This window comes from Neolamprologus multifasciatus, chromosome 10 (genome assembly GCF_963576455.1).
Source record: "Neolamprologus multifasciatus chromosome 10, fNeoMul1.2, whole genome shotgun sequence".
NCBI lineage: Eukaryota > Metazoa > Chordata > Actinopteri > Cichliformes > Cichlidae > Neolamprologus > Neolamprologus multifasciatus.
The window spans coordinates 19,750,681-19,767,113 of record NC_140448.1 but is presented as its reverse complement, the minus strand read 5'-3'; the positions used below and the strand labels follow the sequence as shown (position 1 = coordinate 19,767,113).

The 16,433-nt window shown below is 41.3% G+C and overlaps 2 protein-coding genes and 1 non-coding gene across 15 annotated transcripts in view; all 3 read right to left on the bottom strand.

Annotated features, from left to right (window-relative positions):
• Positions 1-2,169: 2,169 nt before the first annotated feature.
• Positions 2,170-6,222, bottom strand: LOC146510155 (CAAX prenyl protease 2-like). Of its 2 annotated transcripts, XM_085175774.1 has the most exons (8): positions 5,858-6,213; positions 5,683-5,785; positions 4,373-4,456; positions 3,730-3,808; positions 3,473-3,640; positions 2,971-3,042; positions 2,763-2,825; positions 2,170-2,671 (listed from the first exon to the last, which is right to left on the bottom strand). In XM_085175774.1, the coding sequence occupies exons 1-8, from the start codon at positions 5,965-5,967 to the stop codon at positions 2,451-2,453; spliced, it is 900 nt and encodes a 299-aa protein (XP_085031900.1). In that variant the 5' UTR covers positions 5,968-6,213; the 3' UTR covers positions 2,170-2,450. The 2 variants fall into 2 exon arrangements, with proteins under 2 accessions (XP_085031900.1, XP_085031901.1); XM_085175775.1 differs by lacking the exon at positions 4,373-4,456 and having other exon boundaries at positions 5,858-6,222.
• A 151-nt stretch (positions 6,223-6,373) lies between these two features.
• trnae-cuc (transfer RNA glutamic acid (anticodon CUC)) lies at positions 6,374-6,445 on the bottom strand. The gene has a single exon. It is a non-coding gene; the product is annotated as a tRNA-Glu (tRNA).
• Positions 6,446-8,898: 2,453 nt separating this feature from the next.
• The window catches only part of ehbp1l1b (EH domain binding protein 1-like 1b), a 28,841-nt gene continuing 21,306 nt past the window's right edge, over positions 8,899-16,433 (bottom strand). For 8 of the 12 annotated variants that reach the window (XM_085175737.1, XM_085175740.1, XM_085175741.1 and 5 more), the window contains 13 exons: positions 15,521-16,375; positions 14,499-14,706; positions 14,241-14,389; positions 14,068-14,116; positions 13,375-13,699; positions 12,405-12,475; positions 12,195-12,243; positions 12,036-12,088; positions 11,561-11,681; positions 10,441-10,540; positions 10,277-10,350; positions 10,038-10,152; positions 8,899-9,870 (listed from right to left, as the gene is read on the bottom strand). In XM_085175737.1, the coding sequence (XP_085031863.1) occupies positions 9,783-9,870; positions 10,038-10,152; positions 10,277-10,350; positions 10,441-10,540; positions 11,561-11,681; positions 12,036-12,088; positions 12,195-12,243; positions 12,405-12,475; positions 13,375-13,699; positions 14,068-14,116; positions 14,241-14,389; positions 14,499-14,706; positions 15,521-16,375 (2,257 nt within the window). In that variant the 3' untranslated portion in view covers positions 8,899-9,782. The remainder of the gene's footprint in view (positions 9,871-10,037; positions 10,153-10,276; positions 10,351-10,440; positions 10,541-11,560; positions 11,682-12,035; positions 12,089-12,194; positions 12,244-12,404; positions 12,476-13,374; positions 13,700-14,067; positions 14,117-14,240; positions 14,390-14,498; positions 14,707-15,520; positions 16,376-16,433) is intronic. The other 4 variants (XM_085175747.1, XM_085175748.1, XM_085175749.1 and 1 more) reach the window with 2 other exon arrangements.

Genomic DNA, 16,433 nt, shown 5'->3' with positions numbered 1-16,433 from the left:
AAAAACTTTAGTCAAGACCAGAGTTTACTGACTGAAGAACAGCTAAGATATGCATGTAGTACATGTGCAGAAACATACGTGACTTTACCCCCGCTGTTTTAATTTGTAAACATCTTTCTGACTCATAAATCTTAATTGTCCAATGCAACCTTTAACCATTTCCACAGACCCTGAATGACCTCCTCTCCCTCATCTCTGCTACTTCACATTTTCAGTTTCCCTGGGGAAATACTTTAAGCTTCTTCCCGCTCCACTTTTCCTTTACATTTCTCCTTTATTTTCTCCGCTTTCCTTTTCTCTGCCCACTCCAACCATTTTCCCTCACTTCTTTCTGTATTTACTGCTACAGTCTGACCGTCATAGCCATATTTGTCCTAATAGCACACGTTTTAGTTGTGCCTCTCACTTTGGTTCCCTTTGTGTATTTTCTGGCAACATCGTCTGTGTTTGTGTCTGTCTCCATCTCTCTGTCTGCATGTGTTTTTTTCTACTGCCTTCCCTTTCACAGTTCATCTGTTTTTCTCAGCCATGCGTGCATGCGCGCACACACACACACACACACACACACACACACACACCTCTTTTTCTCCCTTTTAACCAGGGAAAGTTGTACTGGCATTGAGTTTCAATACAGTAGGAAATATTTTTGACCATGCGGGAAATGTCTAAACTGCTCTAATCATTCTGCTCTCATGCTGACCCACCCACGCATAGACATACAGTGGGGCAAAAAAGTATTTAGTCAGCCACCGATTGTGCAAGTTCCCCCACTTAAAATGATGACAGAGGTCAGTAATTTGCACCAGAGGTACACTTCAACTGTGAGAGACAGAATGTGAAAAAAAAATCCATGAATTCACATGGTAGGATTTGTAAAGAATTTATTCATAAATCAGGGTGGAAAATAAGTATTTGGTCACCTCAAACAAGGAAAATCCCTGGCTCTCACAGACCTGTAACGTCTTCTGTAAGAAGCTTTTCTGTCCCCCACTCGTTACCTGTATGAATGGCACCTGTTTGACCTCATCATCTGTATAAAAGACACCTGTCCACAGCCTCAACCAGTCAGACTCCAAACTCCGCCATGGCCAAGACCAAAGAGCTTTCGAAGGACACCAGGAAAAGAATTGTAGACCTGCACCAGACTGGGAAGAGTGAATCTACAATAGGCAAGCAGCTTGGTGTGAAAAAATCAACTGTGGGAGCAATCATCAGAAAATGGAAGACATACAAGACCACTGATAATCTCCCTCGATCTGGGGCTCCACGCAAGATCTCATCCCGTGGGGTCAAAATGATCATGAGAACGGTGAGCAAAGATCCCAGAACCACACGGGGGGACCTGGTGAATGACCTGCAGAGAGCTGGGACCAAAGTAACAAAGGTCACCATCAGTAACACACTACAACGGCAGGGAATCAAATCCCGCAGTGCCAGACGTGTTCCGCTGCTGAAGCCAGTGCATGTCCAGGCCCGTCTGAAGTTTGCCAGAGAGCACATGGATGATACAGCAGAGGATTGGGAGAATGTCATGTGGTCAGATGAAACCAAAGTAGAACTTTTTGGTATAAACTCAACTCGTCGTGTTTGGAGAAAGAAGAATACTGAGTTGCATCCCAAGAACACCATACCTACTGTGAAGCATGGGGGTGGAAACATCATGCTATGGGGCTGTTTTTCTGCCAAGGGGACAGGACAACTGATCCGTGTTATGGACAGAATGAATGGGGCCAAGTATCGTGAGATTTTGAGCCAAAACCTCCTTCCATCAGTGAGAACTTTGAAGATGAAACAAGGCTGGGTCTTCCAACATGACAATGATCCAAAACACACCGCCCAACAAAGGAGTGGCTCCGTAAGAAGCATTTGAAAGTCCTGGAGTGGCCTAGCCAGTCTCCAGACCTCAACCCCATAGAAAATCTGTGGCGGGACTTGAAAGTTCGTGTTGCTCGGCGACAGCCCCAAAACATCACTGCTCTTGAGAAGATCTGCATGGAGGAATGGGCCAAAATACCAGCTACTGTGTGTGCAAACCTGGTAAAGACCTATAGTAAACGTTTGACCTCTGTTATTGCCAACAAAGGTTATGTTACAAAGTATTGAGTTGTATTTTTGTTATTGACCAAATACTTATTTTCCACCCTGATTTAAGAATAAATTCTTTACAAATCCTACCATGTGAATTCATGGATTTTTTTTTTTTTTCACATTCTGTCTCTCACAGTTGAAGTGTACCTCTGGTGCAAATTACTGACCTCTGTCATCATTTTAAGTGGGGGAACTTGCACAATCGGTGGCTGACTAAATACTTTTTTGCCCCACTGTATATACATGCATAGATTTTTAGTTTTGTTAAAAAGAAAAAAAAAACAGCAACTTTTTACATCACAAAATGAAATCCAGAGTAAAAGAAGGAGAGCTGGAGCGCATTTAACTTAATTCGATTTCATTCAGCAAACCGACCCTGGAGGGGGAGCCAGGCTGCAGATGGGAATGGGACCATAAAAGTACTGGTCTGTCAGCGGGAAGAGCAGCACCAGAAACAGCAGGCCTCCCATCAGATATGAGAAGAGCAGAGCTGAACTGTGAGGGTGTTGCAGGGCAGAGCTGATGTCAGGCAGGCCCTGACTGTTGCAAAATGAATGGCACAAAACTGGACCGACAACATGCCCTTAAAAAACAAAACAAAGATTTCAGATGAAATGGGTTGATTATCGTAGGCTAATGAGTGACCAAATTATCGTAGCGATCACATATCTTACCAGTTCTCATAAATATAAAGGCAGTAAAAGCACCAAAAACAGTTGTGTACAAGAACTGCATCCCTGTGAGAGAAAAAAGATGCGATCAAAGTGCTCAGTTTTAGTTTTATCAGTCCATGTCACATAAAGATGATCAAAATCAAGCTAAAAGAAATGAGTCACCTTGCTCTGATCATAACAACATGGTTTGCCTTTTCAGCTAACTGACCTGCCACCAGAAGGATGACACTCATGCTCTCTTTCCCAAGGCGTCGCTCCTCTATGACATGGTGGAAATGAGCTAAAATGAGGCAGTTGACATTAAAGGCAGTGAAACCAAATGTAACGTAACACTTGCAAACATAGATTTGGCAGAAAAAATGAGGCACGAAATGCAACATTTATTATTCTCTCCTCGTTGGTACAGAGGAAGGGTGGCAACTGGATTGGACAAAAGAGGGTTAATATGGAGCTGCCAGGCAGGAGGAAAAGAGGAAAATCACAGAGAGCGTTCATGGATGTAGGAAAGAAGGACATGCATAGGGTTGGTGTGACAGAGGAGGATGCTGGAGACAGGATGAGATGGAGGCAGACGACCTGCTGTGTTGACCCCTAAAGGGAACTGCTGGAAGAAGAAGAAGTCTCTCGAACTTGGTGTTAAAGTTTAATCTGAAATAGTTCAAATATATGCAAATATGGGTTTTTTTCTGTTTGAAAATTTTTTCACATACCAACTCCAAAGAACAGTGGAGCGGTGACGATAGCGCCTGTGGGTCCCGTGCAGGGCACCAACATAGGAAGCATGGCCCCTCTGAACACCAGCTCCTCTGTCACTGGTGCCACCACCTGGTTTCTGAGCCACACTGCGTCCCCCGCACACCGCCTCCATGACTGAACATCTGAGGGAAGTGCATGAAAGCACACATGTGCAGCTCTCTGATTCCAGTTAACCCAACATAACATTCAGTTATTATAGAGACAAACGTACCCAGTGCACACTGCATTTCCCCGGTGAAGCCTTTGGGGTTGTCTATAGCGGAGTGAACCAGTGGGCCGAGATAAAAAACCTGACGTGGGAGAGTAAAACCAGTTGTTTATAAAATCTAGAGGATGTAAATAAAAAAAAAAGATTAAACTGGAAACTACAGGGTACATTTGTCAGTGAGTGGTTTAAACTCGCCCATGGGGATATTACTGCAGAACGCAGACATTTAATGGAAGTTGCAAAGCTAAGCTGAGGCCACGCTTTGCAGGAATGGAAATAAATCTCTGAAATGTCAAGCATGCCTCAGCTAAGCATAAATATATTGCTGTATGAGAGAAATGGGATCTACAGATTATTGTTTGAAGCTACTGAAAAACTCATTGACTATGGTTTTCTTCATTTCTGACAAATCTTATGTTAGTGATGTAAATGTAAATAAATCCTGGGTTTTCATCTGTAAGTATTTAATGTGCGAAACATTTAAAACTTCAGAGATATTTGTGCCCTCAGTTAAGCAATTTGAAATCAGTACTATTCTTTTCCATCTCTAATGAAGCAAAATGTTACAAATGTATGCTAAACAAAATTTATATTAATATTTTGAATGCAGAATCAAGTTGATCAGATATGGGATCCCATGACTTACCATAGTAAGTAATAAAGGTAATATGGATGCAGCAACCAAACCGTCCATGCGAAGTCCCATCAACTCCCACACAGACACGTCTGCCTGAAGGGCAAAATGTGTTTTAGAAACCGTGAGAATGGCGTTTAAACGAGTCACTGAAGTCCTGTGTTTAGGACATTAGCTACTAAAGCCTGCTGTGATATCCATAATTTCCTTCGGGATTAATAAAGTATTCTGATTCTGAAAATACACTATATTGACTGGGAATGTCAGCAACTCAGCCACCAAGTGGTAGGTCACTTAAAGTCATAGAGTGGGATCAGTGGATGCTTAGGCGCACAGTGTACAGAGGTCACCAACTTTGTGCAGAGTCAACTACTAGAGACCTCCGAACTTCATGTGGCCTTCAGATTAGCTCAAGAACAGTGTGCAGTTTCATTGAATGGGTTTCCATGGCCGAGCAGCTGCATCCAAGCCTCACATCACCAAGAATAATGCAAAGTGTCATATACAGTGGTGTTAAGCACTCCGCCACTGGACTCTAGAGCAATAGAGGCGTGCTCTGTGAAGTGATGGACAATCCAATGGACGAGTCTGGGTTTGGCAGTTGTCTGACTGCATTGCACCAAGTGTAAAGTTTGGTGAAGGTGGGATTATAGTCTGGGGTTGTTTTTCAGTTGGGCTGAGCCCCTTAGTTCCAGTGAAAGGAACTCTTAATGCTTCAGCATATCAAGACATTTTCATGCTCCCAACTTCATAGGAAGAGTTTGGGAACGAGGGTGACTCCTTCCTGCTCTAACAGGACTGCGCACCAGTGCACAAAGCAAGGTCCATAATGACATGGATGAGCAAGCTTGGTGGGGAAAAACTTAACTGGCTTACACAGAGTCCTGACCTCAAACTGATGGAACACCTATGGGATGGAAGAATGGTCAAAAATTCCCATAAACACTTCTTCTGTGGAAAGCCTTCCCAGAAAAGTTGAAGCTGTTATAGCTACATCATAGCAACATCCCATTAAACCTTATGGATATTTCAAGTTCAAGTTGAGCATGAAGAAAAACAAGCAAATACTTTTGGGAATATTGTTTATAACATTTAATTTTAGATGAGCAGTAATCACAGATTTGATTTGATTGGTATAGATTACTGATGGAAAAGATCCTTTACAAAGGTAACAATCGGGACAAATAAACAAACAGATATAGAATTGAATGATAGGTGGAGTTTAAATTGTCACAGAGTTGAGTTAAACTCATATTGCTGAAACTTGTCGGGTCACAAGGTAAATCCTCCAGGGGAAATGTTACTATCTACAGTATACTCACCTTGACATCAGCCCAGTGTATCCATGTCTTCACAACTGCAGGCGACACTACAGAGACCAGTAGCACACTAGCACAGCGACGCTTTATCACACTGGGATGATCCCTGCACGCACAGTTTAAGTTTAGTTGTCTGGCCTAACAGCACTTCTCTCATGCCTGTTGGTGAGCTGTATACCTTGGTGAGCTGCTTCTCCAGACGTACAAACTGCCAACGTAGAGACCAGCCAAGAATAGGCAGCTCAGCAAACCCAGAAAACACCTCGGGTGGGTGTTCTCTACCTGCATGACAAACGTGAGGGTTTGCAATCACAACTTCAGCTGGTTCTCCAGCTAAGCGGCGGCTAACAAAGGAGTGCAGGTTCACCCCGCTTTGGATCGGCTCGATCCTGTCAGTCATTTCAGATTAGTGAGTCCTGGTGATTAGCTGATTAGCTCTAATGCTCTACGAAGTCCAGTAACTGCACGCAAAAAACAAGCTCATTCAGGTAAACGGTACGAGTGTAAACAAGACCACATGCAAACAAACATAATACATAACAGTAAATATTCAGTTTTGGTTATGACTCAATATTTTTATACTAGGGTCAGAGAGAAAAAAAAAACAGGTGAAGTTTAGCCTCTCCGTGCCAGTAGAAGTAGTTGTGTAATTGGAAAACAAACATGTAGCCATCATAGAACACGAAAAAGCTAGTTCCCTGACCGGGAATCGAACCCGGGCCGCGGCGGTGAGAGCGCCGAATCCTAACCACTAGACCACCAGGGACATGCTGAAGATCGTTATTCTGCACGTTACATCCAATCGCATACAAAAAAAAAAAGATTTTCATGCCTTCATTAAGATCTTTTGGGGCTGCATCAGTTCACATTTGCTCTTTGCTGTGTTCGTGCAGTAGTACTAAACAGTGGCTCTGACTCTGATAATTTCTTTTATTAAACTGATCCATTTGATTTTTGTTAGCTGATTTATCAGTATCAGTCTACACGTTAAATAGATTATACCAGTGGTTCCCAAACTTTTTTTGCTGGGCCCCCCTTGTTTTACAAGAAAAATGTTCGCGCCCCCCGTCGCGCGCGCGCACGCACGCACGCACGAACACATCCTCCAACCACACAGACCCATATTTTGCTCCATTGCGTTTATTTTACACCTCAAACATTTAGTAAACAATTAAGCAAATACAAGAAATCTGCAATAAATTACAGGTAGTAAGAAAATAAACTACTAACCCTTTTACGCTACGTCCACACCTACACGGGTATTTTTGAACACGCAGCTGTTTCGTCCACGTAAACGGCGTTTCGAATCACCGAGAACGGAGATTTTTTAAAACTCCTTTTTTGTGGTTACGTGTGGACGAGGAATACAGAGTTTGTCGTGCAACGTCAAAGGTATGTGCCTTTTTTCACGTCACGCTGTGTGCACGTTATTGTTTACATGAGATGAATTGCAGAATGGCAGATAGAGATGAAATACTGTTAATCTGACTATCTGCAGGTTTTACACACTTACATATATACACAGTTACTGTCCCTCCATTTAGAAAGGCAGAGGCGTCACGGTGTAATTGTAAATAACATGTAGTTGTTTTTTTTCCTGTGTAATAATATTCAACATTGCTATCAATACATTTTTCAAAAAATCCCTCTGCAAAATGGATTCAAAAACATAAACAACTGTTGGATGCTGTTTGTCCGTGATTTGAACCGAGAGAACAAATTGTGGCAGGAACGACCTGATGTTATTTGTATCCCGCTGTAACTTTACTGTATAAAGAGCTAACATTTCCAAAATGTCAGGAGTAGTTAGTCATTACAACAAGTGTTTGTGAAATACAAATCAAGAATGTGGGATACTGTTTGTCCGTGATTTAAACAGCCCAGCGCTGCTCCCAACGAAGGGAAAACCAATTCTGCAGGGAGACCTACCTTGGCACTTGTGCAGGTGAAACCAAAGGGAAGATATGCTTCACCATATTTTTCTAGTCTTTGGCTTAGAATGAAGTTGGTTTGGAAACATATTCAGCTGTGCTTCATTTCCTGCTTTGCGTTTGCGTGGGCGCCCGTGCTAGCAGTGTCCAAGCGTTGTTGTTTTGGGTTTTTTTTCCCTTTTCATGCCGCGCCCCCCCTGCAATGGCTCTGCGCCCCCCCTAGGGGGCGGGCCCCACACTTTGGGAACGTCTGGATTATACAATGCCAAAAATATATAGTTAAGTGTATATATTCACATTTTAATTCATCAATATCTTTGGTTATATTGATAGTCTGCAGTCAGCAGGATTTACGAAGGTCTTATAAATAAAATAAAGAAATTACATGTTTTGTAAGAATCTTTATGACTCTGCGTTATTGTATGTACTTCTGTGTTCTACATTATAATCAATCCAATCGTTTTTGGCACTTAAAATATATTTATACAACTGTTATGTTATGGTTGTTGCTTCCCTCCTTGCCAGATCTCTTCTGAGAAAGACATTTTTTATGTTAATGAGAGTATCATATTCATAACTAAAGGATAAATAATTGCCAGAAACTGATTGCAGCTTCTACTCTGTGACAGAAATGATCTTTCTGGCTTAAAGTGGCTCCATCCCATTCACAAGAGATATATTTGACATATGTTTTACATATTAAAGGCCAACAAGTCATTTACAACCGTTTAAATACCGACAATAATAAATACTGGAAATCACTTATTGGCAGACGGTCAAAGCTGGCCCACTGGACAACTTTGGAAACTTTAAAGAAGAGCATAAATTTTGGCCTTTTAATATCTGAGAGATCACATGTGTAGTTAAGCTTCTCTACACTGGTCCGACCAAGATCCTAGTGGGCTGTATGTGGCCCATGAGTTTATCGTCTTTGGCTTAACAATTTAAGTAATTTCCTCACAGCTGGATTGCCAGTTGGAGATGCATTACTAAGCCTCATTTGAGACACACCAAGCAAGGTAAAAACAGATATTTACCCTGAAGTGTTGTTAAATTTAGATTTCAGCTGTATTGATCACTATCCAGCAATGTCTGTTTTGTGATCACTGCAGCATCACATTAGGGGATATTTTTGTAGCGTCCAATGCCTTTATGCTATAATGTGCACAGGGTGATTTTAGTATGTTATGATTATACGTTAGGATCATATTACAGTTACTGCCCTGGGTTACATAATCTATGAAGTGTGATGAAGACTAAGTGATGAAAACAGTCATGACAGATGAGCAACCAGCCGATATGTTTTTATTTTCATCATCACAAACATCCTCGATTCATTATACGCAGCTACAGTATGAATACATAGTGGCGCTGTGGAGCACAGTTCCACTTTATTAGCACACCTTCATAAGCATGCATGCAGTAGTCGACACAGAAATGGAAAGCACTTTGATTTCTGTGAATATTGCAGACGTGAGCAATCACATCCACAAAGACTGCAAGTTACCAAGGTGTAACTTTAGGCTGGAAACATCTTTGAGCTCCACGAGGCTGCAGGGGGTCATCCTGAATCTGAAAACACGTATCCTCCGCTAAAAACATGAGGCATTCGAGTCCAGCTCATGACTTACCACATACTATTTTGATATCCAAAATGCTCGGGCGTGTTTATGGACTTTTTCCTCGGGGAAGTGACAAGTAGGGTGACATTACTAGAAACCTGCAGATTACAAACAACTGTAAACTAAACTTCCCCTCAAAGCTGCAAATATTTTTGGCCTCGTTTTTCACAATGGAGGATAAGCCAGTGTTTGAATACTGAAAGTCACAGATTAGAAACAGAAACACACAAAAAGCAAATGTGCAATAGATGTAAAACAGTCAGATACATAATTTAAATAAATAAAAATAGATGAAAAGTATCAATCAATACTTATATATTAAGACACACTTAAAATAATGAACATTTGAATTTCTTTTTTTTTTATCAGAGAAAATGACATATTTTTTGCAGTGTCAAACTCAGAGCAGTCCTCAAGGCACTTTAAATACAAGAAAATACAGAGCCCCAGCATCCTTAACTTTAACAACTTTCTATTATTTAAAAAAAGTACTCTTTTGTGACTTTGTAGTATCCGTACTAAAAGCTGTTTGTGCTTGTCCTCACTCGTCTCACTGTAACACACATTTTTCTTTGTTGCTGTATTTTCTCCTCCTCATTTCGAGACCACGCTCCAGACGCTCATCCTCCTCCAAGGCCCTGCAAACACAAAAACACGGTACGGTGCTGAGCTCATGGATATCTGCACCCCTCTATCATAGATAGGATTAAAGATCCAAATAACAAACTAATCTCTTTTGTTTTTTGGATGTATAATCTTCCTGTAACCCACTTTGTCTCTTTCACATAACCCTATGTATACCGACCGTCTCTCCTTGGTGTCGATATCCCTGATGATCTCGTCCCTTTGGTTGACCAAAGACACCAGCTCCTGGAGGAGCAGCTGCTCCCTCTGCTGCTGAGCGGGTGACTTCTGCCAGTCTGAACTCAAAAAGATCAAATTTGTTGTGTTTTAATTTTTTTTTACCATTTACATTTGTATTATTATCTGTAAATCATTTTGACTGATATTGTACAGATTACTTGTTTCCACTACTTTAATGACCTTCAATAGCCATGATTACGCGCAGTTCTCTGGTCAGAAGGTCAAATCTCCTCTCCAGATCCTGCTCCTCTTGTCTGTAGATGCAGTTAAGAACGAGTCGGTTTAAAACAAATGTAAAATATACGTATATAAGTATGTGTATACTGATATGTGGGAGGTCTTACAGCAGTTCCAGGTTGTCTTGTCTGCGGATCAGAGCGTTCTTCTTGTTTACCAGAGTGAACCACTCCTGGATCAGTCTCTCCTCTTCATCACGGTCACTTCCTGCAACAGCAGAGAAAAGACATGAAAGCCTGTAAATATTTTAATACAGATAAAGATAAAGATCATTAAACATAAAGATCCACATGCAAGATACTATTTAACAACAACAAAAAAGTATAAACTAGACTGAGCTGGATCTGGAATTTACTTCATTATAATCACAAGTAGAAGGCAGGTTAGCATCATGGCTGAGGAGGGTATTCATCTGCATGCAGGTCAGGAGATTTAAGGTTCGGTTCAATTTAGTTAATCTTTTTATGCATTTACATGTATATTTTTTGGTGTCTTATAGTGCCACCTTCCCCTCTTACAAGCACTTGGTGATGTTGGAGAGGAAGAACTCCCTTTTGATGGGAAGAGACCTGTAACACAGGCCTGCTCCTGACCTCCTTCAGTAAAATATATAAATCCTGTCCTTCTACTACTTCCTGTAAAATACTGCATTAATTCTAAGATTCATCTTCTTACTTTTAAGTCTCTCCATAACCCTGCACCTCTGTATCTCACCGATCTTCTGCACATTGTCACAACTTGCTCAACTCCACTCTGGGATCCTCCACCTCCACCATCCTCTGTTAGACCCCAGTTAGAGCTTTCAGACAATTGTCAGCTCGTCTTTGAAACTCGCTCCCACACCACATTTGCAAAATTGATTTTCTCCCAATCTTTAAAGCCAACCTTCAAACACATTTTTAATATTGTTGATTTTTTTCATTCTCTGATGTGTTTTTAATCGCCATATACTCGATTTTGTTATTTCATTGCTTGTAAGATGTCCTTGAGTGCCCTGAAAGGTGCCTATTAATACAATATATTATTATTATTATTTTATTATTATTATTAACAGAACAATGTTCAGGGAGGGGCAGCCACCTGCTATGACCAGGGGATAGGGAAGAGAAAACAGGAGAAATCCAGTGATGACACATAATGAATGCAAAAGTCCATTGGATTAAATCTGCTTAGTGAATTCTGCACCGTTCACTTCTTGCTTATCAGAGGTTTAATTAAGTGACTCACCTGTTTCCATGAGACTTCGCAGTCGTCTCTCCACCACTGCAGCTCTGCTGTCGATGTGCTTCTGTTCTGTCTCCAATGCTGCCAGCTCACTCAACACATACTGGCTGGTGTCCTGCAGAGACTGACCACAAGCCACCATCACACACGTACAAAGACACGCAGACGAATAGTGGCAAACACACACAACCACACATGAACATACAGAATGACAACAGAAAGCCACAAATAGAGGAAGAAAGGAGATCAACAGAAAGAGGGGGTCGGACAGCAGAAAGGGGAGGGGGACATACGAAGAGAAGCAGAAGAAGAGGGTCAAAAAGATTAGAGAGGTCAAAGGATAGAGAATATAAGATGTGAATGATGAACTGGACAACTGTTATTCAGTACTTTTTGGAGCCATCAATTAATGATGATGTGAGAATCAAAATGATATAGAAATGAAATAAAGAACAGAAAAGGGGAACACATGACTGACCATTGTTTCCTCGTCTTGTTTTGGAGGCTGGGGCTCATCTGCACGCTGAAAATCTGCAAAAATTGAAATACACAAACCAGAGTAAGGAAAAAAGTGAGGGAAAGAGTGCTAAAACAAATGCTTCAAATGTTAGAAAAGGCTTACTCTGCAAGCTCATACCTGTATTACTCGTGTTTTCTGTTGCAGAGTTAGACATTGTATTTTCATCCTGGAGAAGAAATATGAAACTTATATAGCTACAGTAAAGCAGATGTATAAAGTTAAACACATGTGAAAATGCAAAGTAAAAATTTAGTGTGTTTCGCGTATTTTTTTGCCTGAAAAGTTTCTTTGCTGATGTAAATTATAAAGGAAGAAAGACAGTGTTACCTGAGCTGGCCCAGGCTTGACTACCTTTGTAAGAGACCGTGGGGGCGGGACCGGAGTTATGGACTCCTCCACTAAAAGCAGAACAGACAAATGATTACATGTTACATTTCTTTAATTGTTTTAAGGCCTCAGAAAACTTGGTACAGAGTATTTATCCATATGTACTTAATCCAGTAAAATGAACTATCTAAGTGAAAGTAAAACATGTATCTGAATCTGCTCCATTGACACTTTGTGGATGTATGTGATTACCAGGAGCCACAGCAGAAAATAATGCCCTAATGGTCATGACATATTAAATATTACTACATCGTGATTGAAGCACAGATGTACATGACATCACTTACTGGATGTCCTAACTGGATGTCGACCAGTCCAAACCATTGATAACAGCACAGGAGGGAAAAAGGCTGACACGGTTTTCTCATATATGAAATCATCAGAACTTTTCCAACTCTGACAGAACATGCATTTGAGATAACATGTCTCCAGGGACATTCAGGAGTTTTAAATAAGAATAATAAATTTTGCAGCTGTTCTACTGGGACTAATATTTATAGCCAAAATGAATATTAAACAAGTTTGCACTAAAAAGGCACATCTGGTATCTCTGGGAACCAACAAAAATCTTAAGCGAGGCATTGTGAACTTGATTTATTGATCTGTTTTCTGTGCCTCTTGTCGCCTTAGCTCTAAATTTGCTACTTCACATTCCTAAGTTACCCTGGGAAACATTAGTGTTTCCACCTTTGCTCTTTTCCTTTCTGCTCTCCTCGCTGTTTTTGCTTTTTTAACCCAGGTTTATGGTGTGAAAGGGCTTGCATAATAAAACGTTTTTAACTATGCCTGCACAGTTTGTTATGGTAAGACAACAGAAACTGTAAAAGTTCCAAAAAGCCAAAGTGGGCAAAATTAACCTTATTTGTGAATATATAATAAAATAATCATACAGAGGGAATAATACTAATACCTTTAAGCTGTCGTTTAGCTCTTGGCGGCGGGACCACCAGCGTGCTGCTTCCTCCCTCTTCTAGACTCACTCCTTCATTTAGTCTGGCCATGCAGAAAGCAGCAGCGTCCACATTCGTGGGAGTCGGGCCGGTGAGAGCGACGCCGTAACTGGACTTACTGCTGTTGTGCTCTATCTGCAGCACGCTCAGCTCCTGGTTGGTGAAGTGTGAGCGGATCTGGCTGAGGTAGGTCATGACTATGAGCCTGTCAGGCACAGACAGAAGGACCATGTCTGACGGCTCCAGCAGGCGAGAGATTCCCAGTGCCTCGAAGCCATCAAACGCCTGATGTTGTTAGGAAACACAGGATTACAAAAGGAGATGGCAACAATTGCCCTAGCAACACTCTTTCAATGGAACAGCAGAATATGTGCTCTGGAGCAAAGCCTGGAAAACTATCATTCAGGACCACTTTAAAAAATACAAGAACGTCTGGCTGCTTGTAAGCAAAATATAAAGAAATAAGGGATGGGCTAAGAATTATATTTAGTGCTCTGGGTGTTAATCGTCAAACATCTCTGACTATAATGCATGAAAAATATTGATCTAAAAGTTACCAGAACTATGTCATCATCCTTTCATGTGGCTGGAAAAACAAACTGATGGCACAGTGCACTAAACAGCCAAGAGCTAAAAACATAAATCATGCTCACCTTTTTATTGTTCAGTTTGATATCATGAGGGTCCAACTGGTCAAAATCTCTAATGGCACAAAAGCAGGAACAGAAAAGTAGCTTACAACATTAAGATTAACAGTTTAGTTAATATTTATAATTTCTAAAGAGAATCTACTCAAAACTAGTAACTTTTGAGTAAAATGTTGTACATTTTGTCTGGATGGAAGTGGTGTAGGATGGCACAGAAGGCCAGCCCATTTCTCCAGGAAGTGCTGAAGTTTGTGACCTTTACCCCCTGGTACCCACTAGTGATGCTCTGACACCACTCGAGCAGCGATTGGCTGGAATTCACCAGGTCCTGGAGAAAGAGAGAAAGAAATGTTGTTTCTGTGCATCTACGTAAATGAAAAGCCAAATACTTATGATGAGTAAAGTAAAGTATAAAGATGAGTATTCATTAAATTTACCTCAGCTGTGTCGTCCTTCCCATCAGCCTCCTCCCGGACCACTGTAACAGGATCCGGGGTCCTGGGGTCAGAGGTCTCTTCTTCTGGTAAAGTAGGAAGACGAGATGATGTGATCTCACAGTGATGGACTATGCTGGGGGAGTCTTCTAGCTGGAATGGCGGTTTCTTAACTACGTCATCAGGGAGGTCAGCCAGCTGGTGTTTTGGCCTAGGAAAAAAAAGATATATGATGTAAAAAAAAAAAGCTTAACTTAGAAGAAATGAAGGAGGTTATCGATGCCGTTTCATCATTGCCATGTGCAATTTTTCAGATTTGACATGCAAGCTTGCCATGATGATGATGATGAACTGAACAAACTCATGATGTTAAAAGAGCGTGATGGAAAACATACAGCAGTCATGTGATTTGCATCAGGATTTGCAGCATGGTTGCCTCAATGCAGGCCTACGCTTTTGGCATTTTATGGGCATACACTCATTTTTAAGCATCTCAGTTTGCCTTTTTGGGTCACATCACCCATGTGTGACCTAAGCAAAAGCCATAAGCCAGCTGGTTGTCATCAGGGCCTGATTTGGACAGATCTTGCAAGCCTCTTTCCTCACTTTCACTCAGCCAACCATACATCACACACGTGACACATTATTTTAGTTTAAATAATCTTGCTGATTATGATGGCCTTGAACACACTCCCTCTTTTTGTTGCAAGTTTTAGCGATTTGTAACAAAATGGGGTCTCATCCGGGATCTGCACCTAAAGCCTCTTTTCAGCATTTCGGTGTAAAATACTCTTTGAACATAAAGTTGAAAAAAGTGACCTCTAGAACAGCCACATACACTCATGTGTACAGATACACAGACTACAGCTGAGCTTGTTTTTTGGGGTTCAGCCAAGTTCAGCCAAGAAAAGACAACATTAGATCTCAGCACACAAAGCTGTACTAAAACATTGTGCTTTATAAGACAAGTCTCAAACGAGTTGGTCTAATAAAACAGGACAAGATAACAGCCTATCCTGACTTACGCATTTTCCTCTGCCTGTGGCTCTTCATTTTCGGTTAGTGATATTTCCTGCAGGGCATCAAAGCTGGGAAAAACTAAGTGTTGATTGACAACAGTGAGATCTGTGGCGATGTCCAGTTGTTTTTTTGGCAGCTCAGTGTCACAGTCAATATCCCCTGGGGCCGGGATGAGTCGTTTCATATTGTGAATGCTGGACACCGGGGATGAGTCACCTGACATCAGGCGAATTTTAGCCAATAGGAACTTTTCCTCTTCTTGGAGTTGTTGGTCTTTGGAGTGACTCATGCAAAGGTTGTTCATTTGCGCACTGTCACTCTTTTGGCTGTCACTGTCACTCTTGTTTAAACTGAAAGTCTTGGAGTTGTTCACACCTTCCTTAACCTCCATTTCAAGACTTGTGCGTGATTGTGTGACTGTATTTATTTCACTATCTACTTTAGTGACGCTCATGTCTGTGTATGTCCTAGTATGTTTTGTATCAGAATGTATGTTGGAAGTGCTTGGAGGGAGAGGCCAAGGAACCACTGACGACTGAACAAATTCTCCCTCCTCATCAGCTGCTACCTCAAGGCTATGGCTAATATTTGTAGCAACAGCATTTCTCTGTCCTTTTAGCAGCTGTTTCTGTGATTCATTAAGTTGGGGAACGGGTTTATTCCTCACTGTCTGATTGACTGATATCCCCTGCTGAGACACAGACGGAGGGTTAGGATGTGGACTGTCTGTTAGATTAGTTAATGACTCAAGAACTTCTGGTTTATTTGGCTGACTGGGAGCAGGGCTCTGGTAAAGTGTTTGTTGGCTGAAAACAATTGAAGAGGACTTCTGGTTTACAGCAGGGGAAGGGTGGCTTGGTCTGAAGACAGAAAATCAAATTTCAGATCTCACGTGTTTTTCACAAAACTCAAGAACCA